Source organism: Pituophis catenifer, unplaced genomic scaffold (genome assembly GCF_029215685.1).
Source record: "Pituophis catenifer annectens isolate HBS135680 unplaced genomic scaffold, rPitCat1.0.hap2 SCAF_7, whole genome shotgun sequence".
In the NCBI taxonomy this organism is placed as follows: Eukaryota; Metazoa; Chordata; class Lepidosauria; order Squamata; family Colubridae; genus Pituophis; species Pituophis catenifer.
This window is the reverse complement of record NW_027256887.1, coordinates 61,619,983-61,644,100: the sequence shown is the minus strand read 5'-3', so window position 1 is coordinate 61,644,100 and position 24,118 is coordinate 61,619,983. Positions and strand designations below refer to the sequence as shown.

The 24,118-nt window shown below is 37.8% G+C and overlaps 1 protein-coding gene and 1 non-coding gene across 2 annotated transcripts; both read right to left on the bottom strand.

The window, feature by feature from the left end:
* Nucleotides 1-10,496: 10,496 nt before the first annotated feature.
* RPL3 (ribosomal protein L3) lies at nt 10,497-17,433 on the bottom strand. Its single transcript, XM_070946826.1, has 10 exons — nt 17,363-17,433; nt 16,027-16,219; nt 15,383-15,551; nt 14,550-14,685; nt 13,823-14,009; nt 13,304-13,464; nt 12,637-12,738; nt 12,250-12,345; nt 11,599-11,718; nt 10,497-10,618 (listed from the first exon to the last, which is right to left on the bottom strand). The coding sequence occupies exons 1-10, from the start codon at nt 17,363-17,365 to the stop codon at nt 10,574-10,576; spliced, it is 1,212 nt and encodes a 403-aa protein (XP_070802927.1). The 5' UTR covers nt 17,366-17,433; the 3' UTR covers nt 10,497-10,573.
* LOC139320002 (small nucleolar RNA U83B) lies at nt 13,614-13,707 on the bottom strand. The gene has a single exon (XR_011600669.1). It is a non-coding gene; the product is annotated as a small nucleolar RNA U83B (small nucleolar RNA).
* Nucleotides 17,434-24,118: the final 6,685 nt, after the last annotated feature.

The following is a 24,118-nucleotide window of genomic DNA, read 5'->3' as shown; positions in this document are numbered from 1 at the left end:
AGACGGGGAGACTATATTAAGTTAGTGTACCTTAAAATCTGTCAATGATGGCAATGAAACTCGTGATAGTTCTTCACTGGGAGGAGACAAACCACTTCCCATAAAATATCACATGAAACAGTGGCTTTTTCTAGGAAGCCCAATGAACTCATAGTTCAACAGTTCTGCTGACAGAGCCCAATGCATGGTCCCATGGTCTCTTCTGTTAAAAGATACAGGAAGTTGTGATCGTGTAGAATGTATTTTGCTTTGATTCCTAACCTCTTTCTAACATCTCTTACTCTTCTGTTATAGTCTTTACTCCTTTGTTACAGTTTATTTTAGGGCAAAATAAACATATAAAATTATAATGGTCACCGTGAATGTAGACTCCACCTGCCAGAACCTACTATACATTAAAAACAGCATTTTGGGATTGTTGCCAGCACATGGAAAAATATTCTCTGCTTTGACCACTCTACTGCATTTCATTGTGGGGAAACATGTCTGTTACAATAGGTTCCTGTGTGAATTTGTTCTCCTATGATCATTGGTGGATGCCCTCCATAAACCTTTTGTGCCAGGCTGCCTGTCTGCTTCTGAAGAAACCTCGGCTCACTGCTGAACCTCTAAGCATTTTCCCTCCATTTTATTAGTGGACCAATATAATAGAGGATTTTATTTTGTTTGCTTACCAGTTCACCAGTGGAAGGATGAATGATAGAACTTCTTTTCAATCAAGTGAAATTAACAGACATTCTGTCAGTTTCCCCTTGTAGTTCAAATGACTGGAATAATAATAAAACTGTGGTCCGTTTGTTTTTAAACCGGTCCACTGTTAGACACATCAGATGTCTGGTGCAAGGGGATGACACCACAGGGGGGTTCATACACAAATTATATCAATGGAAACCACACATCCTCAAGGATCTGCCCACAGGAAGGAAAGCAATTGGTGCTTGCTTTCTCAGCTTGTGTGGGACGGGCAAAATGCAGGGAAATGCACCAATTAGAACCATGGATAGTCCCTCCTGTCACACCATGACTAATGCAGAGATACTGCCAGAAAGCTTAACTTAATCCATCTCAAATCAATACTTGTTATGGGGAAATTATTTTTGTCATAATGTAATTTTGCAACATTATTCCAATTCAGAATACTTCATAGTTTTTTTGAATGAAAATTTTTAATTTTAAAATATTATAGAACTACCCTCCCAAAGGTACCATCTTCCAAATGGGTAGGGAATACTAGGCATCTGTGCTCCCCAACCAACCTCACCCAAGCCAAGAAATGAGTTTTGTGAGTCCCATGAAGAAAGGAGCCCCAGACAAGAGTGTGAGCTGAACATTGGATATATGAGACTCTTTCCCAAGAAATTTGCTCTTTTCACCAATTTATAGAAGCTTAATATAGTTAGTTAGTTAGATAGATAGAAGATATAAAGATAGTACATATATGCCTATAAATATACACATACAAACATATGTATTTTATTACTCCCTGGATTATTTTCTTTGCCATTCCTTTGCCACCCCAGATTATATGTTCCTGAATTGCTGTTGCTTAGGATCCCCATTATAGTCAACAGATCTAAATGGATTCAACAGCTCTGTTTTCTTATATATGCATACAGTAATTCTTTTAAAATAAAAATAGAAACAGAAGTAGAGGAGTACATCATTTTCACTTCTCAAGATTTTTTTTCCTTCTCAGCACTTTTTCAGTACTGTTTAGCTACAAGCCTGATGAATCTCTCTCAATTTTCATTCTAATGGGAAAACAGACAAAATAATGAAGAACTTTAAGAAGAAGGTAATGAGCAAGAGTGAACCTGAGTCTCTGGAGAGGGACGGCATATTAATTAATTAATTAATTAATTAATTAATTAAATAAGAAAGATAAGGAGAGGCCTCTGTCCTGTGCACAGGGACAGGAGAAAAAGCATGAGAATCTTTTTTAAACTTTGCTGCAAACTGGTTGTGAAAGAAAGAATGTGCAAACCTTGAACAAATCATTCAAGTATGTTATGATATAAAACAGGGTCATAATGCCTCTTTTATCCCTACTATTCAGGGATTTTTTTTAAAAAAATCACATTATTACATTTTTATGGTGACTCATCTGAGGCCTCCAATTGCTGCTGTCATAAACCAATAAATAATAGTTAAACTGACTGGGATGCAGCAATTTGAAACTTGCCTGAATCACAAATCAAACCAAGCTACCATTAAAAAAAAAAGAAAGAAAGAGAAAGAAGCAATTTGAAATGTACATTTTCAGGTTCAATTTCCAGCACCAAAATGGCAAAAAGTACAGAATGGAGGCAGGAATAACAAAATGCATTTTAGGAGAATATGAAGTTGAAGCACTGACTCATAGACCTGCAGGATAAATACTACACCTTCACCCCTACTGGGCATATTAATAAACTACTTTCTCATGTTATGCATACTTGAAGTGCCCCCCCCCCTTGTCAACCTGATCAAAGGGAGAGGCCCACTTCTGTGTAGAAGTGTCAGGTGGGTCACTTGTGAAGCTAATTGTGTGCATAGAGAATATCAAAACCCAACCTCCTTCAATGCCTCCGGCAGCTCTGAACATCACTAACTGTTCCATAACTGCTTTCCAGCTCAAATCTGAAAGTTAACAATAAGCAAATTGGGAACACAAAGTTTCTTAGGAAGATCTATTATTGTAATGCTATTACTGGGAAAATACCATTACAACAGAATTTTAGGGCCAGGATCCCACTCAGCAGAATGATCAGGAAGGCATCCAACACAACAGGATGACAAATACTGCTTTTTGAAGTAAGTGAAATCATGTACATCAGCTGAAAATGAACCATTTCTATGTCTCCCTTAATTAATTTTAGAGCCTAAATTTACCTAGTAGCTCTGCAGGTGAAGCAGACTAGAAAGTTGCCTGTTCTCTGAATTTTTAAAAATACTATATATAACTCTCTAGAGCTACAGAGAAGCCAATCTGTCTGCTTTCATTTTTCTCCATGTTTCATTATTGTGAAGAGAAAAGAGAAGAGACTGCTATGCTGTCTCACCAAGATGGAGGGTAGGGTGGGGATGTGGTTCTGGGACAGATGAGTGAAGAACACCAGAAGTATATGCCAAGAATATGTAATCCCAGCAGGATCACCTCCAGCATGAAAATCACCCCTGCTAAAGCAAGCCAGCACCTATATTGGTCAACATGTAAAAGAATCCTGGAGGGAGTTGTTAAAAGGACAAGATCAACTTTGGACACATCAATACATTCTGGAAAATTACAGAAGTGATTTAGTCTGTGGCTCCTAGGCTTTTAAAAAAACTCTCTAAACTTATAGCCTGAAATTTTCTTGTGTTCTCTTACTAACCAGGTTTCTGAGATCAGCCTAGGATAGTTAGATGCTGCCTCCTGCTGCAAATGCAACTATTCTCAATCTGGCAACCTCCAGATCAGTGATTTGGCAATTTTAAGACGTGTGGATTTCAGCATGCTCTCTGGAGAATTATGAGAGTTGAAGTCCACACATCTTCAAGTTGTCAGGTTTGAAAAAGTCTGCTCCAGATGAACTGGGACTGCACCTTCCACAATTTCAAAGGCCGGGGATAAAAGATTGATACTCTGTCATGTACTGTATGAAGCATACTAGGGTGGAGCTGCATCCCTCAACCAACTTTGGAAGGCTGTGGTAAGAAAAATGAAGAGACCCTGCTCCCCTCAAGATTTATTTGAGGAAAACTGGCTCCAGACACAGTGTAAAGAAAAAACAGATGAAGCTCTTGTTTCTGAATAAATATGTAATGTAGGCAAAACCACCAACCATAAAATTTGACCTTCAGATGCTATCCTTTTTTTTCTTACTTAAAAGCATTCATACCATAGAAGCATACAAAGAAAAGAATGCTATATAAAGGTAAGGTCTAAAAGTACTGTATATTTTAAAATGTGCCTTCTGTTTCCTTTGTCTAAAATACTGATCTCAGATACTTCGAAAGAAGTCATTTTTGCTGACAGCCAAGCCTTTTCCAGACTGAGCCCATGGCAAAGGCCAGCCCTGTGACATCACTCAATTGTTACTGGTTGCTTTGGAGATGGTGTCCTAAACACAGGATGCAGCCTTCATTTCTGCAGGAATAGAAAGGCAGAGATATCATTCCATGGATCTGAGCAAGCAAAAAGAGACCACCACCTACTGGTCCACTCACTCAGCAACAGTATTGGTGTCTTCAAGGACATCTTCTGTAGGTACACTGTTAAGTCAACTTTCTCAGCCAATTGATCCTGCCAGACGTGTTGGACAACAGTTTCTCTTAAACTAGCCAGCTTTGCCTTTGGGATTCTGTGTTGCAAATTCTGCAAAAAAGCTAAGACCAGAAACCCATTGAATGTGCAAGGACAAATTTAATCTGTTCAATGGCAGTTCAGATCTTAAGATGGTTAGTTATGTATACATTTCTGATATGCTTCTGTCAAAGATTTCAAGAAAATGTGTTCTACCTTGTGCACTGATTCTGCAGTTCGTTGGCCTGAAGGTCAACCCTCCAACCCATCCTGTGGCTAGAGTGAAACATTGGCCTAGATATACTGTATATTTAATAAACAAATTTCCCTCTTGAGGTGAGAAGAAAGCTTATGTTTGCTCAATCTCATTTTTGAACTGATGCCATAGATCGAAGTAAAAATTAATTGCATAACACATTAGGCTATAAAATTAGGCACAGGGTGCCACATAAACAGAAACAGTGACTATAGTGGTCGAGGAGCTGGGCTGGCATAGCAGAAATCCAAGTTCAAGTCCACCATAGTCATGGAAATTCATTGGGTGATTCTGAGCCAGTCACATACTCCCAAGATATTGATGTGGAGTAAAATGAGAGGAAAGAGCATTATGTATTCCACCTTCAACTTCTGAAGAAAATACAGAATATATATTTAATAAATTACATGGCTCCCTGTTATTTGGTAAAGTCAGTCAGTTTTTTCAGGTGCCAGTTGCTGGGGATGGGGAGACAGTGCAAAGAGGAAGATACCACAATCTGTTTTTTGACAAACCCCTCCCCCCAAGTCAGCTAGCTGCCCAAAGTTAAGGTGGAAAGATTGCACTAATCCTAACAAACACTTGTTTAAAAAGTTGGTTTATGAAGTATAATTGGCATAGGCATATCAATGTAGAATTTTTAAAGTTTTAAATATTTAAATACTTAAATTTATTAATGACTTCCACATCAAACTGCTTTGTTCCATTTTCCCAATGCATTAAGCAATTTTAATTCAAAAGCTCCCCCATTTATCCATAACATTCTGGCCATGCTACTGCCTTACGGTAGCTGAGCAAATGCAAAACTTTCCTCCTGCAGAAATAAAGTATATTGACTAACTTTAAATGATTATTATGAAACTAAGATAATAGATGGGAAATACTTTTTAGCATCCACTGTTATTTTGTACAGATTAGAGGTGATGCCTGAATGCACCACATAGTAGTGCATTATGGGGATATGCTGCAAATTCATAGTAATGCTATTCAAGGACTTTATGAACATGGATGGATGGATGGATGGTAAATTTTTGAAGGGATCAAGATTGCAGTTCAGGCTTTATTGGAAGTTCTCTGCCAGTATGTGGTTCAAGATTATTGATGCCACTGTGTTTTCCATTCACGTCTGCTATATAAAAACAATGTAATGAATGGTTTTTCAGTGATCATCCGATCTCAATTGTAAAATAGTATAACAAATATTTTTATCCACCTCAATTCCTCCTATATCCCTGTAAGTTGAGGATGATAGGACTATTAAGATCTGGTCAATAATTTGCAATATACAGTAACTATTGAATGAGAGCAAATGCTGTTTTGACATTTATGCATTCACTTGCATATTCAACCAGCTTGTCCTTCTGCATCCCTTCTATAGAAAGGGATGTTTATATCACACGTTTCCAGAATCACTGCATCATGCTGGTGGAAATTCCTTTGGTTTATTCATATTTCCCATCCATTGTATATTCCATTATTCCAGCCCTTCAGCATCAGTCTTTCCAATCACAATGAATACAGTAATAATCATACAGTGGTGAAAGTTTGCAAATTCTTTAGAATTATCCATGTTCCTACAGAGTATTGTGACCTCGTGTCATCTGAGCAATATCTAATTCCTGTTAACAAAATGATATGAAGATTCTGGTAAGAGCATAGTCTCCTATCTATGCAGAACATGAGCCAACATTCACTGTCTTTGCTGGAAAAATTATCTGATGCTTTTGACTTACTAATTGATGGCATCTCCTTTAGCAATAAATGACCTAAAACTTATCCTATACGTGTATTTGTTGATCAATCCTCTATATTGACTTGAAGGTATTTTGACTTATTCCTCTTTATAAAACTATTTCACTTTGTTGATATCGTTTTACTATCTTGCATGAACTTCTTGATTCAGACATACCACAAAGATTACTGGTAAATTGGTATGAAGTCAGGGCTTTAATTTAACCAATCATTCTAGAGCAAATTTATGGATTACTGGATTGCACAAATTGTTTTAGCTTTAACCCATAATTGACATCCTACAGAATTTTGCCGGTAGAATTTAGAATTCTTCTTCTCTCAATAATTTATGAGCTGAGGCTACAAAGCTGCTTCAAACCCCATTAACAGTATTCTCATCATCACGCTTCATGGTTGTTGGGATAGGTTTAAATTTCCTCCAATTAGCCAATGCCATAAGGTTCTATTTTAATCTGTCCACAGAACGCTATCATGAAAGCCTACTGAACCATTAAAATGGTCATTAGCAAGCATGAGACAGGCAGCACTAATGACAAGCATGTTTTTTGACCTCCCCCTTATTCCTCCCCCTGCTGTCCCATTTCATTCTTTTGTTCATTCTTCTTAAAATGTTGACTTTAGAAAATGCAAATATGCCTTGCAGATTCTTTGCTGTTATTCTGGAATACTTTGTAACATCCCATTTTTAAAATATTTTTTATTCTTGGATTTTTGTTGGGACTACCATTCCTGAGGAGAATGTGACTGATCATTTTTAGTAATTGTTTTATATCTCTTCCTAGCCTCGCACTGAGCTTTTATGAGATCCTCAAAGAACCTATTGCCAAATTATTATGCCTGTTAAGGGCAGGCTTGGCAAATAAGAAAAGAGGTCTTGTCATGTCACCTCATTGATATGAAACACCTACACCCAATCCAAGAGACCTCCTTATCCAATGGCTTCAGTACTTTTCTCCCCCCAAAAGATGTTGATTTATTGAGCTCAAAGAAGACAGGACACAGCACATTTTATGTAAAAGTTAATAGTTCACATGGTATCAATGAGGCAAGCTCAAATTATCCTACTATGGCCACATTATGCAGACTTAGCTCTCTGGAGAAGGCTGTAATGGGAAAGACAGACATGACCATTATCAAAGCAGAAGAACTCCATTACAAGCAGGAGTAAGTGCACCCTTGAAAGACCTGAAATACTAAGTTAGGGGCATCTATCTAGTTGCTAAGAGTCATGACTTGATGGCACATAATAAATCAAGATAAATGGTAGTTGGTTATTTTCTGTAAAATGCCTATTTTCTACATCTATACCATGCTAGGGATGCGCTGAATGGAAAATGCTTGGTTTCAAGTACAAAACATAGGCTTTAGAAATCCATCAAAAACACGAAGACGGGTTTTTCTGAACTTTGGCTTGAAGAAAATGTAGAAGGGTATTGTAGTTATCTAGCATAAAGCGGCCCACCATCTTTTTTCCAACTGTACTCCCAGCAGCCTCCCTTTTCCTAATGTGACCCCAGTGTTCACCAAGTACAGCCTATTTATTTGTTCATTTGTATCCGGCCTTTATTTTTACAAATACCGTATTTTCCGGCGTATAAGACGACTGGGCGTATAAGACGACCCCTGACTTTTCCTGTTAAAATATAGGGTTTGGGCTATACTCGCCGTATAAGACTGCCCCTCTTCCAACGCACACCAAATAAAAATTAAAAAACATCAACTGGCTCACCCACAATGTAAAAACAGCTGTGCTAGACCCAAAATGGCCCCTGAAACAAGCAGGAACCTCACACAGCCACAAAAAGCCCCCCAAAAAACTACTTTCACACTTTACACACACACAACACAACACAACACAACACAACACAACTGGCTCACCCACAATGTAAAAGCAGCTGTGCTAGACCCAAAATGGCCCCTGCAACAAGCAGGAACCTCACACAGCCACAAAAAGCCCAAAAAAACAACTTTCACACTTTACACACACACAACACAACAGGCTCACCCACAATGTAAAAGCAGCTGTGCTAGACTCAAAATGGCCCCTGCAACAAGCAGGAACCTCACACAGCCACAAAAAGCCCAAAAAACCAACTTTCACACTTTACACACACAAAATTCCACATACAGCTTTGTGAGATTTTGTGTGTTTGTGTAGTTAGAGTGAAACACTACAGAAACACACTAAATCTCAGAAAGCTGCACAAATATTACTTTATTTTATTTTATTTTTATTTTTATATGAAAGCTAAATTTAAAACTTCCTAAACTTTAAATGGCTAGGTCTAAAAAAGAAGAACTAAAAAAACCCCAATTGACTATTTTTTTTAAAGCTCCCAAAGGGGAAAAAAACTTACCCAATAGAACAGGGATCTCCAACCTTGGCAACTTTAAGACTTGTAGACTTCAACTCCCAGAATTCCTCAGCCAGCTTTGTTTTGCTGGCTGAGGAATTCTGGGAGTTGAAGTCCACAACTCCTGCTTGCATGATTGCAGGCAGGGAGTGGCTTGCTGATGGAATGGATTCAGGCAAGCGAAGCAAGGCAAGCGTTGCGATTAGCAGCTAAGGTAAGCAAGCTGGAGGGGGAAAACTTTTCCTTTTACAGGGCTCTGGGCTCTGGCGATCCCAGCTGAGTTGCCTGATTAGCAGGCAACGCAGCTGGGATCGTCAGAGCTTGAATCGATGGCTCTGGCGATCCCAGCTGCGTTGCCTGATCGGCAGGCAACGCAGCTGGGATCGTCAGAGCTTGCAGAGCCACGTAAAAAGAAAAAAGTTTTTTCCTTTAACATGGCTCTGGCATCCCAGCTGAGTTGCCTGATTAGCAAGCAAAGCTGGGATCCTCAGAGCTTCGATCGCCAGAGCCATTTAAGGCTCGTCAGAGTCTTTTGGTTACAGGAGCCTGGTTACAGGAGAACGACACCCGGCGTATAAGACGACCCCCGACTTTTGAGAAGATTTTCATGTGTTAAAAAGTCGTCTTATACGCCGGAAAATACGGTAGCTCAAGGCAGCAAACACGTCCAACACACCTTCCTCCTTCTGTTTTCCCACAACCATCCAGGGCTGAGTGTGATTGGCCAAAAGTCACCCAGCTGGCTTTCATGACTAAGGCAGGATTTGAACTCGGTTGCCTGCTTTCTAGCCCGGTGCCTTAACCACTTGACCAAACTGGTTCTTCTCAATTGGCCACCTATCCCTTCTTTCCCAGATCTTCCTAATATTTTATTCCTTTTTGAACTGCCACCCGCCCCAAAATGTCTGACCATAATATGCATATTTTATTTCAAACATATCCCAATCCACAATCCACCTGAAACTAGTGATCTCATTGTTTCATTTACTAGTTTATATGTGGAAAATTTCACACATTTCCAGTTGCAGAACTTTGGTTGGAAGGGAAAAGCCTCCCTCAACTCAGACAAAGTGCCTACATCCATGTTTTATTTGGCAACAATGCAATAATTATTTGTCCTTTTTATTATTTTTTATCTTTTCCTGAAATGCTATTACTATCCACCCTACAACCTTTGGATTTCCTGGCTATCTCCCTTCAAAGCATCAAGCTTTTAGAGATCAAGGCTGCAAAGCGATTTCTAAGTTATCAACTCTGGCTACACATTCATATCAATCTTTTTAGTTGCTGGATTGTTTTTAAAACGCAAGGAAGCTGCCAAGTGCAAAAATAAGTCACTTCAGGTTTTGACATCTGTTCCAAGGAATCACCAATATTTTGGAACACAAAGTAGAGATCAGCATGCTTCACTCTAATTTGGGCACTGCTGAAGCATAACACGTCACCATTAAAATGTCTTGGTTCGATGAGTCTCAGCTTCTTCAATCACATTAAGAACAAAATATGCCAGGGGGATTGACTTTGCCTCCATTGATTCTTTCTGGAGAACTTCCTTTACAATATCACACATTATATGTCTGTTTCAAATATCTTCCTTAATGAAATGCAGGAGATTGTTTCAGGTACAAAAGCTGTCAAAATCAATTGCAAATATTTCCACTCTCTGAGTGTAGAGAGTCTTTCCTAAACACTGGAAAGCCAAATAATTTTCGATTAATTTAGCTCAATGGCTTCCAGTATCAGGTATCAACTACTCCTTTATTTTTTCCTTGACAGTACAACAACTTAACATATAGATCAATACTTACTGGTATTAAGCAATCTGCTATTAAAGCCTAATTTAACACTGATAAACAGCAACAATTCAATATAAAAAAAAAGGCAAAATAAAGACTTTATTTGTAGTTTTATTATAAACTACAGATGAAAATCACAATACGCCAGATATTAAGCAGTCTCCTCTTTGGCAATACGGTCTTTCTTGAGTGGTCCCTGAAAAGAGAGAGGAAAAAAAAAACCATAGTAGATACCAGTAAGGATACTTTAGGTGGGGTTTTTCCTTTTTGGAAAGACACAAAAAATACTCCATTGAACAGCAATTACTGAGAGCATGTTGCCACCTACTGGACACCTGATGTAGCACTGTCTGAAGTTTAGTTATGTGGTTAGTGAACTACTTCTAATGTATGTTGGTTTTGGAAATTTTTAAACATGCTAGATGGAGTCCTATAAAAACAACTTCAGAAACTATATTTACATAGCAAGTTTAACACCTTTACACCTCCAATAGTTAAAATACTGGAAGTTTAAATATGTTAAACTTGCCAAGGAAGGCAAAGAGAATAAATTTGCTTTGGGATTTGGACCAAATCAACTCCCATTTTAAGATCTCAAACTCATGCAGGTTCCTCTATATAAATCTATGTCAGTTTTAAAGACAAACTCTTAAAAATGTAACTTTTAATTTTGCACATAGCAGAGAATCTTAGTAAGAGAATGGACATGCAAACTGTATGTACAGCTCTAAATTTTTATACTGCTATGAAAACTATAGGAAAAATTCGAAAGCAGCCAACAAATAAGAAAGTAATGTTGTCTACCCCATAATGGCTTGCAAATCTAAAAATGGAAAACCTGAGTCAAGTATAACTGTATTGAGTTAAAAGAGTTTTCAGATATAGAACCACTTCCTTCCTCTTGTCACAATTTAAGTTATGCACTATCATACAGAAATGGTAAGAAAGCCATATGGGCATCTATTCCAGATAATCTTCACTAGAATAACATTATAGCTTCCAATTTATTATCTTTATCAATGGTGAAAGCAGAATTTCACCATTGATGAGTCTCAACTCATCTAGGTAGTAAATTTTACATAAGCCTTTATTATTGTCCAGACCCTCAACAGTTACTTCTCTACACAAAGCAAAACTATTACTTGAGGTAACAAGTTGAAAGGAAATAACTCTTACCATGAAAGCTTTCTTCTCTTCTGCTGTCTGGAAACGGCCATGGCCAAATTTGGAAGTGGTATCAATAAACTTCAGGACAATCTTCTCCAGGGCCCTACGTTTGGTCTGCACAAGCAAGGACTACACAGGAAAGTGGAAAGGATTAGGAAAAAAAACCCCAATTAACAGTCAATTTGAAATCTCATTAGCCCCTATTCAAAACTCAACAGTTAATGTTACAGCAAACCTACAACTTCCACTGAACATATCAGCCCTCTAGATCTTAAGAGCTCTCCAATTCTTGGCTACAAATTTCAGAATTCTAGGTAGCATCCCTCCTGGCTGTACATTACTGAACATGCAGGAGTCCGCATTAGAAAGAGCTGCATTATATGTTACATATGCAAACTGTATAGTAACTGCTTGATGCTATTTGAGTGCTCCACTCAATCCTAGTACAAGAGGGATGAATGCAGATATAAAAGAAATGAGCAGCCTAGGAATGCTTCCATGCTTGAATCAGGGTTTTTTCCCCTTACAGACATGATTAGAATTAGACTATGTAACTAAATCAGTTATTGTCTGTCTAGGAGGTGTTTCTGCAGATGGTAAATGCTTGTTGGAAAACTTTCTGGACAAGGAAGCAGAGGAACTTCACTTTGAAACACTCACCTTGCGCAGAGTGAGAACTCTCTTCTTGGTCCCAACGACACATCCTTTCAACATAATGAAATCATTGGTAACTTCACCATAATGGACAAATCCACCCTGTGTGGTAAAGAAGCAATATTTTAAGTTGTTTCCACTATTTAAGCCAGTTTCCCTTATTCCCAGTGGGATTCTACCAAAAATTCAGTTCCCCCCCCCCAAGGCAAAGAATCCAGAGCAACTAATGATCAAACAAAAGCTACCAAAATACATTCTAAGGCAAAGGGATAATAAAAACTATTATAGTGCAGATCTAACAGTACAGATCACCATTCTGCTCCATTAAACCATGATTACCCGATCTTTACTATTCAAAGGTTGCTTAATTTCCAACATTTAAACACAACTCACCAGAGGGTTAATGCTCTTGTCAGATTGATCATATTCTGTTGAAGCATTGTTTTTGATTAGCTTGCCATCTTTGATCTGGTAACCTTGTCCAATCTTGTAGATCTAAAAAATTAATACATGGCAAAGAAGATTCACCAATACAGAAATACTTCCTAAAGAACAGTACATACTTATTGTTACCCATCTGGGTAAAAGACTTTACTATTTGTTCCAAGTATTGTGTGTGTCTATCAGCAAATATGGAGTGAAAACTGCAAATTAAAATGCAGCTGAAAGTTATTAACATTCATTGGATTTTTTTGTCAATTGCTACCAAAGATTTGATATTAGCCAAACATTTTACACACCTACACATAATTACATTTCATCTACAGCAATTTAACTATGAATATTTTGATCCTTTTTGATACCAACAAGTGACACTGCACTGTAACTCTTCAATTAACAATATAAGTCAATTGTCTTATGCCTTTCAAAAGTATAAATCCAAGCCCACTCAATATGCCAGTATTCTCCCAAACCAAATAGAAGCTTTTAAAGTAGAAGTAATACTTCAACTCATACTAACTGTAATGAGTACAGCCAATGCCAAGAGACTGTGGAAATAATGCTTCAACCTGGGTGGGCACCAACTGAAGGCTGTAAAATGTTAAGCACGCCCACTTACCTTTTTATTTATTTCTGTACGGTGATGGTACCCCTTCTGACCAGCACGAGCCACAGAGAAGGCCACACGAGCAGGATGCCATGCACCAATGCAAGCTACTTTACGTAGTCCCCTATGAGTTTTGCGGGGCAATTTTTTTGTATGCCATCGGCTAGTGACACCTAAGAATAAGAACACAGAACTTGTCAAGTTACTCTGTTAATTACTAGTTCTTTGAGGAAAAAGTACTAAAAATAAAACTAAACTACCCAGGAAGCCTCTGCATTATCTTTTACTGACCACCCTGTTCCCTTCCATCCTTCATTATCATGCTGCTCTCAGAAGGAAGGCAGCATGGAATAAACTCCTCATGGGTCTCAGGCACCGTGCCCAGTGCATATTCCATGTCCTCATCACTGAGCAGTACTTTAGTGCAGATCAGTTTGCTCTTGTTACAAGGGTAACATAAAATCGTTACCCCAGAACCTACATAGGTTTGAAAAACCAGCATCACTAGTTTTACCTAAAAGCAATAGTTACCTTTATATCCCTTGCCCTTTGTGACTCCAATGACATCTATCATTTCATCCTGGCCAAAAACAGTGGATACAGGCACCTGCTGTTCCAGCTTTCCTCGGGCCCATTCCACTTTCTCAGCTATGGTACCACCATTCACCTGGATCTCCATCAGGTGAGATTTCTTTTGCCGGAGTGGAAGCATGCGCATCTAATGGACCAACAGAAGCAATATTATAGTTTGTACAATATGCTTCATTTTTTATTCACCTGTGAATTTTTCCTACCATCAGATTAACATCTTCAATGAAATCATCCAAAGATGAAGAGTGTTTGTTCTCAGAATAGGCCACACTCAAGGAGTGTGCTAAAAAGCAAAAATAAAGTACCAGCAATCCCAACTACTTTTCCTTATCAAAATCGATAGTTTGTTTATAAGTGAGACCCCAGATGAATAACAACTAGAAGAATAAGTAACAAAATAGATCATGTGAAATACTCAACAAAATTGAAATCCTTCAGGGAAATCAAATATTTTACAATGAAATGTCCAATTGGACAATTTAGTTCATATAGAACATATGGCTGTGTTTTACGAAGTGTTTAGTAATATTAGAAGTTAAGCAAATATTAGAAGTTTAGTAAATATTAGAAGTTACAATTTAATAATAGTAATAATAGTAACAATTCCTTGGATAAGACTTCAGTGTCTGTAAATCCACGTGTGGAAGGAAAAAAGATAAGTACTCACCTGAGTATGGGCAATAACCCTGATGACCTGGCAATACTTCTTCATGCTGTTGAAGTCTTTCTCCAGCTGTTTCTTGCCTTCCTCATCCTGCCACTTCTTGCAGTACTTGGTAAAGGCCTTCTTCTTGGACTTATGCCTTCAAGGAGCAGAGCACAGAGGGGGATTGGCACAGTCCTTCATCAGTCCACCCAGGGAGGTGGCTGAGTGGAAGGAACCGCCAGGGGGTTGAATAGGCTCATTGCCAGCTTCTAAGGAGTCTTTTCCACCGGCAAGCGGAGCCTGGAGCTCATCAGACAGTGGCCAACCTGCCAATGCTGAGCGGAGCTGCCACAAATGCCAAAGAACATTAATATGTACAAAAAATAATACTGTCTTACATTACATGTCAGGTTCACTTTAACATGAACTTCTTTACATGTATAGGTAGGAATTGCACTTCATATGCAAGACTCCAAATGTACTAGTGAAAATGATTTCCTGAATCATCATTCATTTGCCAATTATAACATATGGAAGAAATCAGAGAATATGTCAGAAATTCTTAAACTACACCACCCTGAAATCATTCTGATGATGGAAACTACACTCAGTATACTCGACAATCAGCAATAAACGCCAAAGGCGATTCCTTATGTCCGCCCGTCGAGAAAATCATCATGTGTAGTGCAGATAATGAATGCTTCATGTCTAAATCTCAATAGGAACAGACCCTTCAGTATAGTTTTCAGTGCTCTAGTTCCAGACTCAGATTGTGTAATCCCTGCCAGAAGTATCATACAGCCAAATCTTATAAACTTTGTACTTTCCCACATAGGAAAATTCAGTTATCTTACCAGTTCTTGTAGAAACGACGCTTGCACTCATCACTGATGTGTTCTGCAAACACAGTCTTGAAGGTGCGAAGGCCACGGGGAGTTTGCACATAGCCAACAATCCCAACGATGACCATAGGCGGGGTTTCCACCACAGTAACTGCTTCCACAACTTCTTTCTTGTTCACCTCTGTGAATCAGATGTTACAGAAGTCATCTTTAAAGCACCAAGTTTTGTTTTCTTATAATTAATGGAAAATGCAAAAGGCTATACCCAGAAATAATCTAATCTTTCAGTTCTGCACAGTTCAGTTCTGCAAATTATTTTTTATTCATAAAATTTATAGGCTGCCCATCTTAACTTAAAACATCTTAGTGAAAACTACCATAGGAAACTCAAAGGGATTAAAAGATATTTTCTTATACCTATATGAAAGTCAAATCATTACACAATCAGAAAGAGAAGACAGAACATAAGTCAGACTTCCCAACTGTACTCCAACTGCAGTCCAACTGGTTAAGCAACTGTAGTCTAACTAGTCTCCATCAGAAAGATGAGTTGTTTTGATGCTACATCTTAATCATATACATCTTAAGCACTAGTGGCAAATATCAGTTTCACTCCCACCCCAACACCCAAATCCACAGAGTAAAGGAATACTTACTGGATCCAACTCTATCAACTTCTCGAACAATATGGGTCATGCCTGCCTTGTATCCAAGAAATGCAGTGAGATGGATAGGCTGGCTAACATCATCTTTAGGAAAGCTCTTCACTTTTCCTCGATGGCGAGAACTGCGCTTACGTGGCAGAAAGCCCAAAGAGCCATGCCTGGGAGCTGAAAATTTGCGGTGCGACTAGAAAAAAAAATTTTTTTTTCTCATAAGTGTATCTTGAACAAGTTATTTCATATCATAGACCCCATTTAAGCAGAAAACAAGCCTCCACTGAGTAAGAAAGTAGGTTGTATTCCACTCATTAAAATCCTTCCTCTAAAATAATTTTAAGATTTGAGGCATAAAGCAACATAAGCATTATTAGGCTCCCAGGAGCTAATAAACTAACCCATAAAGAAAATTTATACATTTTACTTCAAAAGACTCACTTCTCCTATCAATTCTTATTAGGGATATGTTTTGAGAAAAAGGCCAAGTTGGCTATACTATGTTTTCCCTATACCAATTCTACCCTTTTAAATAGCATTTGGGAATCTGGAAAGGTTTATTTTTGGTAGACAAGAATTGCACCCATACAAATGCTTCTCCGATAGTCTGTTTTTCTCATCCCTATGAACAGAGTATGTGGATAACTTTAGAAAGAATCATAATCACATTCAAAATTGAGACTTTCCCCCCTCATGTGTTAAAATTCTTTTTGGGGAAAAACAGATAATCCTACAAGGGGTTTCACATATTTAATCAATCTAAAGGATAGTAACACTTGGGCAAGTACCTTACTGGGACTTTGGCCATGCAAATGATACCCCATCACGACACAGCATTTTAAATAATATTCATACAACTGGAAGAAAACCTTATTCTATAACTACTAATCCCATCCATTAATGGACAGACTCAGTAAACGCAGAAATCACCTTATTCCAAAGGCTTTATAAAGTGGCCTTGACACTCACTTTCCACGTGGCCTTGACAAATAAACTAAGCCCCAATTTGAATAGCTTTTTGTTGCATTATATCCTGACTAACTAGGCCAGGTTCTTCAAATAATCCAGCCAGCTTCCATAAAGGAACGTCTTAATTTAAATCCTTAATTCTGTGCGTTTCAAGGGAGAAAAAACTAATTATTTCACAGTAGGCCAATCCTTAGAACCTTAACAAGCCCGGGTCTCTCATCTAATGAGAACATAAGAACTCCCAAAATACTTATCCGGGGACCTTTAATCAAATATAAGTAAGGAAAACCTGGCTTTTTACACGTGAGAGACACCCTCGAAGCGATGGCAGTAGATTACATATCGCAGGCCCCGTTCAACCACCTACCATTTTCTCTCCGAGCCGACGCAGAAGGGAAGACAAAGGCCGCGCATGCGCTATTTATCTCCTTTACGCGGGGAGGTACGGCGAAACGCCTTTCTGGACTTTTACGCATGCGCCTTTCAAGTCCTTCGTACGTCAGCATAGGGAATTCGCCAGGTTACAAGGAAGTGATACCATTGCTGGTGGGGCGGGACTACGGGTGCTGATAGAGCTTCAATAATACAGAAAACGGGCTTGCATAGCGAAGGACGGATTAGGAATGTCATTCGTATTAAAGCTGACGTGGAATTGCTTGTGAATGAACGCACCTTCGGAATGAAGCTCTTCGAAAATTATGTCTTGGTCTTAATCGTGCACTGGGCGGGGCTGGTGGCAGCAGTGGCCCTCCAAGACAGTTCCAGTTTCTCATGTGGTTCCTTAAGAAAATGTCCACTCCTGATCTAGCACAACCAAAAGTTCCAAGGTCCAGCCCAAACTTGTAACCTCAGACTTATTTGGAAGGTCTTCTTTGATGGCCTTCTACGTTACCAGCATTTTAGTATTCAAAGATATACAGCTTCTGGACTTGCTTTCATTAAGCTATCTAAGTACACAACTCTCTAAACTTAATCAATTTTTAAAATCTAAAGATCTAAGCTTGTATAAACTCTTGATTATTTCAAAGTCTTATGCTGAAGCGCACTCACCAAAATCTGTGTGAAGCATGCTTTTAAAAATCAAAATGTCAGTTTTATAGTAGGATGTTCCATAGAGATATGTAATATGTAATATGTAATGGATAGGAAAACTACATGTTCTCTGTAATATGTTAAAAAAAGAATATCAATGAAAATTAGCATTCACTTCTCTTGGTAACTTCCATAACTAAATAACAAATGAGATCAAATTTATTTAAGGCAGTTCCATATGTAGACACACCCACATACACAGTGGGACATGATGAATGTAATTTATCATATCCTCATTTTTTAAGATAGTAAATTTTTAAACTTTGTAGTAAAGTTTAAAACTTTGGAAACCAAGATTTCCTGAAGAACTGGGCACAAATATTCACAGGGAACAAGATGGGAGAATGAAAATACTGTTGAGGTGAAAAAGTGTGAATGAGGAAAACTGAGGGATCACCACTTCCTGATTATGTCTACCTGTCCCTAGGTCTGGCAAAAGAGAAATGCTCCGGGTTCTTCCTGCTAAGCAATGTCATCTGGCACAACCCAGGAAAAGAGCCTTTTCTGTTGTAGTGCCTGCCCTTTGGAATATCATTCTCCTAGAATCTAGATTGGCCCTGACCCCATCTGCCTTTCATAAGGCTTTAACAACTTGGTTTGTCCTCAGGACTAGAGTCAGAAGATGAGGTTGAGCCTTTATGCTGACCTGTGATTATTGGGCCTGTTTTTACCTCAGCTGATGTTTCTAAATGTGGGTTTTTTTCTCCCTATTTTTTATGATTTTATAGTTTCTTTTACATTATTAGTTTCCCAGGAACATGACTTTGAGATGGGTAGCCACATAAATTGAAATAATGAATTTATTAAAAAATCAAATACTTCCTGTCAATATTCTGTCCAACTATCACATAACCTAGAGTTCATTTTAATTTTCTACTAGAATAAAGTTTTAAAGTCCCCATTGTATCTTGTATCTTCTTAATTCTCAACTTCCTAGACACCCATATCTTCCCCCTTTACAGAGGTGAAGAAAAACCATGCATCTGAATTGTGTTCAAGTTATTTTTAAGACTGATGTCATAAAATGCCTGGAGTTCAACCTGGCAAGTCTACTTCAGTATGCCCATATTTGGCTCTCTTTCTGATGTAATAGCTTGTTGGTGAGATATCTAGTTACTTAGAAGGAATCTTACAACAGATGCAAAGGGAAGGGAAGACATTTGTGCTGGAATGAATGTGGCCTTACATATCAGGTGCCCAATTTAACAACATGTTGGGCAATAAAGGATGCGCAGTTTACCAGCCATTGGGAAAGCAAATTATGACTCAGAGAGCAGAACAGACCTTACGGCTTCCCCAAGCCCAGCTCATGGTACTTTGCTTCTTGATATATTCTTTTTTTGTAAAACTGTACAAGATGCTGCTGCATCCTTTGGCCACAATAGGGAGGCTGATCTTCTATTGGATCACTGTCCATGTGACTGGGATTCTCATTCTGTGTCACTTCAGCCAAAAGATATCAAGCACAGTGCATTGCATTCTGCTTAGGAAGCTCTGGAAAGATGTGTTAGCCCCAACAGTCCGGATCTTGTGGTGTTTTCAGGCAGTAATAAAGAACTTATGCTTTTATTGGGCCGATACTTTTCAATATTATGCTGCCAAATGGACTCTAGGACTGCTGTTTGTACTTCTGAAACAAAGAATGTTGCCAGGTGCTTCATCTACAGACCGACAACTTTATCACTCTGTGCACAACTGTCCCAAAGAAAACAGTGAATTTTATCAGATAATGCTACGACCAGTCATGAAGCAAATTGTGACCTCTCTCTTCCTGGGATTCTTGGATGGAGTTCAGGAAGCTGCCTGCTTGTCAATAGGAGTATTGAAATATGCACTGACCCAACTTTTTAATTACATCGAGCCCATACAGCATTCAGCCCACAACAAGGACATTTTAGGTGATATTACCTGTGTCCTTCCATGTATCCAAGTTCCCTTGTGCACCCGTTTTAAGGGCCCTGCTACTTCTATTCTTAAAGACATACCCCAGCATTTTTACGTGCTAAAATTTGTTGTGGCCACGGAGCACATAGTCAGTGGACCAGGCAAGTACGGTTTAGATAGCACCAATATTCCTCTGCATGAAAGGTTCCAGAACAACAGAATGAAGAATGGGTTTACTTCGGTGAAAAAAACAGGTACAACCGTGAAGCGAATGAAGGTGGCTTGCATGGTCTTCATTGCACTCTACCTTTCCATGTTCTCCAGTGTTATAAAGATTATCAGATAAAAGAAGTCAAGGTTGTTATATGCTGACATTTTTTAATACCATTGCCTTGGCACTTGCACTGTGGTGTTCCCAGTTATATGGGGATGTATGCGTGCTTTTAGCACACAACTGCAAAAATCCCTCATGTATTTTGCTAATATAGCGTGGTAGGAACAAATAACTATATTTCAGATTTTTCTATGTAAAATTTTCAAGAGGGATCTAAGGACAAAATCGGCGCTTTAAGGATTAAACTTCTAGATGTTTTCCATTCTTGGCATATTAATATGAAGTAATTAAATTCTTCAATAAGAATTGTCTACATGCAAAACTAGTTCACAATACATAAATGAATATGTAGGGGGGGTTTTTGTTTCGGTTTGCTGTATTGTTCAAACTGTTTGAATTGCTTGATACTTTTTATAGTGTGATGTATTGGCTGGCATGAAGTATGAACTTTGTGTTGTGTGGATTGCTAAGTAAACCATAGTTTACTGGCCATACAAGCATAGACCTTGACAGGATTTATATACTGCACTAACCTATAACATAGCTTATTTGCAGTTTACGTGAATTCCAGCTTTTCCACCCTCCAAATCCCAACTGACAATTCATATTTTTTTGTAAGGTTACTGGATATTTAGCATGTTTTAAGTTTAGAGGAGTGCGAGAAAGAAGGGGAAAAACATCAAGTTTAGAATGAAGCAATCAGAGCAACAGGGTATCATCCTCCATTATAAAATAAAATTGCTACAACATCATCACATTTTCCTTATAATAACAAAACTGAGGTGGCATCTATCAACAGTATCCCTAATTGTTATTCAGTATAAAGGTCACTCATTGATTTAAACAGATTCTTTTCTCTATAAGTCATTTCATATTCTGGCTAAGAAGATCGGTGTAAATTTGAACAGGTATTGAGAACAGAACTAGTGATAAATTAATGAAAGACTATTAGGATTTTCAGAACCATTTTTTTCCAGCCTAAGTTCACAATTCCACTACTAATCATTCTTATAGTGCACATTTATATATTTTGTAGTATAGTACTACAGGTTGGCTAGAAATTCAGGAAGATCATAATCATAAGTTTATTTGTCAAGCATATATAAGATAACAGGTAAAAGTATAAACATAATTTGAATACATGAAAAGAATAAGTAAAAAGGAATATTAGGACAGGGACAGTAGGCACTCTGATGCACTTATGCATGCCCCTTAATGTACAATTCATTTGGAGGGTATTAAGATGAGGAACATTGCTTTATAATGAACACAATTTTGATATCTGTTGCTGTACATGGCAAAGATTAAGGATGCTATTTTCATTAATACTCACATACTTGGTGTAATATATTCTTATTTGCCAAATGCAGGTCAGCAACCTTTTTGGGTCAGTATGTACAGCATGGATTTAACAAAATGTACATATTGCATAAAGTCACAGTAGTGTTTTAGAGATTTAACATGTTATGAACCCAGTCTACTGGTACTTTCTGAACAAACAGCAAGGAACTAAATTATGGCTTTTCAATATGAGCGATATCAGACTATTTTGTGGAGACTCTTACAAAATAATTTATGTGAACAAGTTTTCCTATAATAAATGGGCATTATTTCAAAAAAGTATATGCTGATCCACAATTGCTAATTTCTATTGTGTAAGCCTAACAACATAGGCTTATGTCCTGATTCTGTAATTAAATGTTAAATTCACAGCACATGTCTACATTGGAAAAAAACTTATTTAACTCTTTATTTACCTCTTTGTTATTAATAAGACTTGGATCAATGCCTCCATTTGTTAAATAGGAAAATATTTCAGAGTATGGCTCAGCCTTACAGCATGGGCTGATGTTGGAGGACATATCAAGAATAAGTGTGTCACTTTCTATTGCCTCAGATAAAACTTTTCCTGGTGTGGATGTGGCTAAAAGCAATTATAATGAAAAATAGAGGGGCAAAGCATGCACAAATTAACAGTCCTGTTCGACAGGCAGCAATTTCCCCCCCTATAAATAAATATATATATATAACTATAGAATACATTTAGCAGAGTTCATAATCAAAACTATGCTTAAAAAGCTAATCACGGTTTAGGTTGTTCTATATGTGCATTAGTTTTCAGAATGAGATAGGTAAGAGTGATGGACTGTTTCTTGCAAGTTTCTAACACTGCCATTGCTTTGTAAACCAAACAGTGACTGAATGACAAATCAGACTTTTGTTTAGTTTTGCAACTTGGAAAGTTTTGCAACTTTCTCAGCAATTTTATCTGGAAAAATTATCTGGTTTTTAATGAAAAATCATCTAGATAATGTGCTACTCCAAAGTCATCAGGGAGTTTCCTAAAGGTGTACCTTGAATTTATTTGCATTTTCATGGCTGTTCCCAACAATCCTGATGAATATCTTCAGTGTGTGTAAACAGGACACATATTGTCATCTGCAATAATTTATCTTTTCCTTTCCCTAATACTTAAAATTTTCCAGAAATGGGATCTAGATTATTTTATCAAACAAGAGCATGCACAAAAATGTTTTTTCTGATTGTTCCAGAGCTATTGAAATTCCAGGTATCAAAATAATTTTAGCTAATATAAATTCTCATTATTTTAAACATTCTAGAAGGTTGGAAAGGAACTATTTACCTCTAATTGTAAAATATAAGCTCATTTCAGTTTAATGCAGCATGACCAATTGGCTAACTGGTTTTTCAGGGCCATTCTAATTCCTCAGCAAATAATTGCTGAACTGAATGATGAAAGCAAAATTATGCAAAACACTGCTGAGCCAAGTTCTGCTGTTATGTATAATTTACATATTGGCCAGTCTCTGCCATCACTGATGTTGAAAATGAACAAATATATACAGAGGCAGTTATGTTTCTAGAAATGATTTTATTAGTTTTGTTGCCATTGTTATTTTAAATTTGGTAAAAGGCATCTTCTATTTTCCTGACAAATGCTTAGTCGTAATGAGTGCCCCGTCATCTAAAAATTCTGCAAGTAGCAAGAATTAAAAATCTCTTAATGCTGCAATTTTTGGGACTTATCATGAAATAAGCCCGCTGAATTCTGCAGGAGTTATTTTGGATCACCTTATCAGGTAAAGTGATGACAGAAATGAAGAGGCAATTCTTCCCAAAATTCTCACAATAAATATAACCTACAATTGGATATCCCCAAAAGTACTTTTTCAAAAGGCAACTGGACTTTCTTAGTGTTTTCCTTGAAGATGTTTCGCTTCTCATCCAAGAAACTTCAGTTCAGAACTGAAGAAGCTTCTTGGATGAGAAGCGAAACATCTTCAAGGAAAAACAAAGAAAGTCCAGTTGCCTTTTGAAAAAACACCTTTGGGACAACCATGACCTGGATGACGAGAATCTCCATAGACTACAACTGGATACCTTTCTTAGGAATACCTCAAGTGAAACAAAAGGCATCCTTTCAACTTCTCCCAACCTCTCTCATGTTGGAAGGAAAAAGTCACCTTTCCCTTTAAGGATTGTTGGAAGGCAGAGCTTTCCCTTCTTAAATTCAAAACTCCCGGCTGGGAGATTACTTCCCCAATGATTGGAGGTCAGCTGCTTGAGAGCAGAATTAGTTTATTGTTTATAGGAAGGCAGGCAAGAAACAAATAAAAGCACAGCGTTCTGAAGCTAGCCTGTTTGAACTGTAAGAGTAACCCTTTTTTATATCCTAAAACGTCTTTTGATTTTCTATGTGACCCTTTAAAGTCTTTTGAAATTCTTTTAATTTGGCGTGTGAATCCTTTGATTTGTGTGTGTGATTGTTTTATGGTGTTGAAATCCTTTTTT

What these genes read in the sequence shown, in the direction of transcription:
- RPL3 (XM_070946826.1), bottom strand. An exon ending in CGTCGTTTCTACAAGAACTG is followed by an intron (nt 14,686 to 15,382) that starts GTAAGATAACTG and finishes TGCTCCTTGAAG; the next exon opens with GCATAAGTCCAAGAAGAAGG. An exon ending in AAGAGAAGAAAGCTTTCATG is followed by an intron (nt 10,619 to 11,598) that starts GTAAGAGTTATT and finishes CTCTCTTTTCAG; the next exon opens with GGACCACTCAAGAAAGACCG.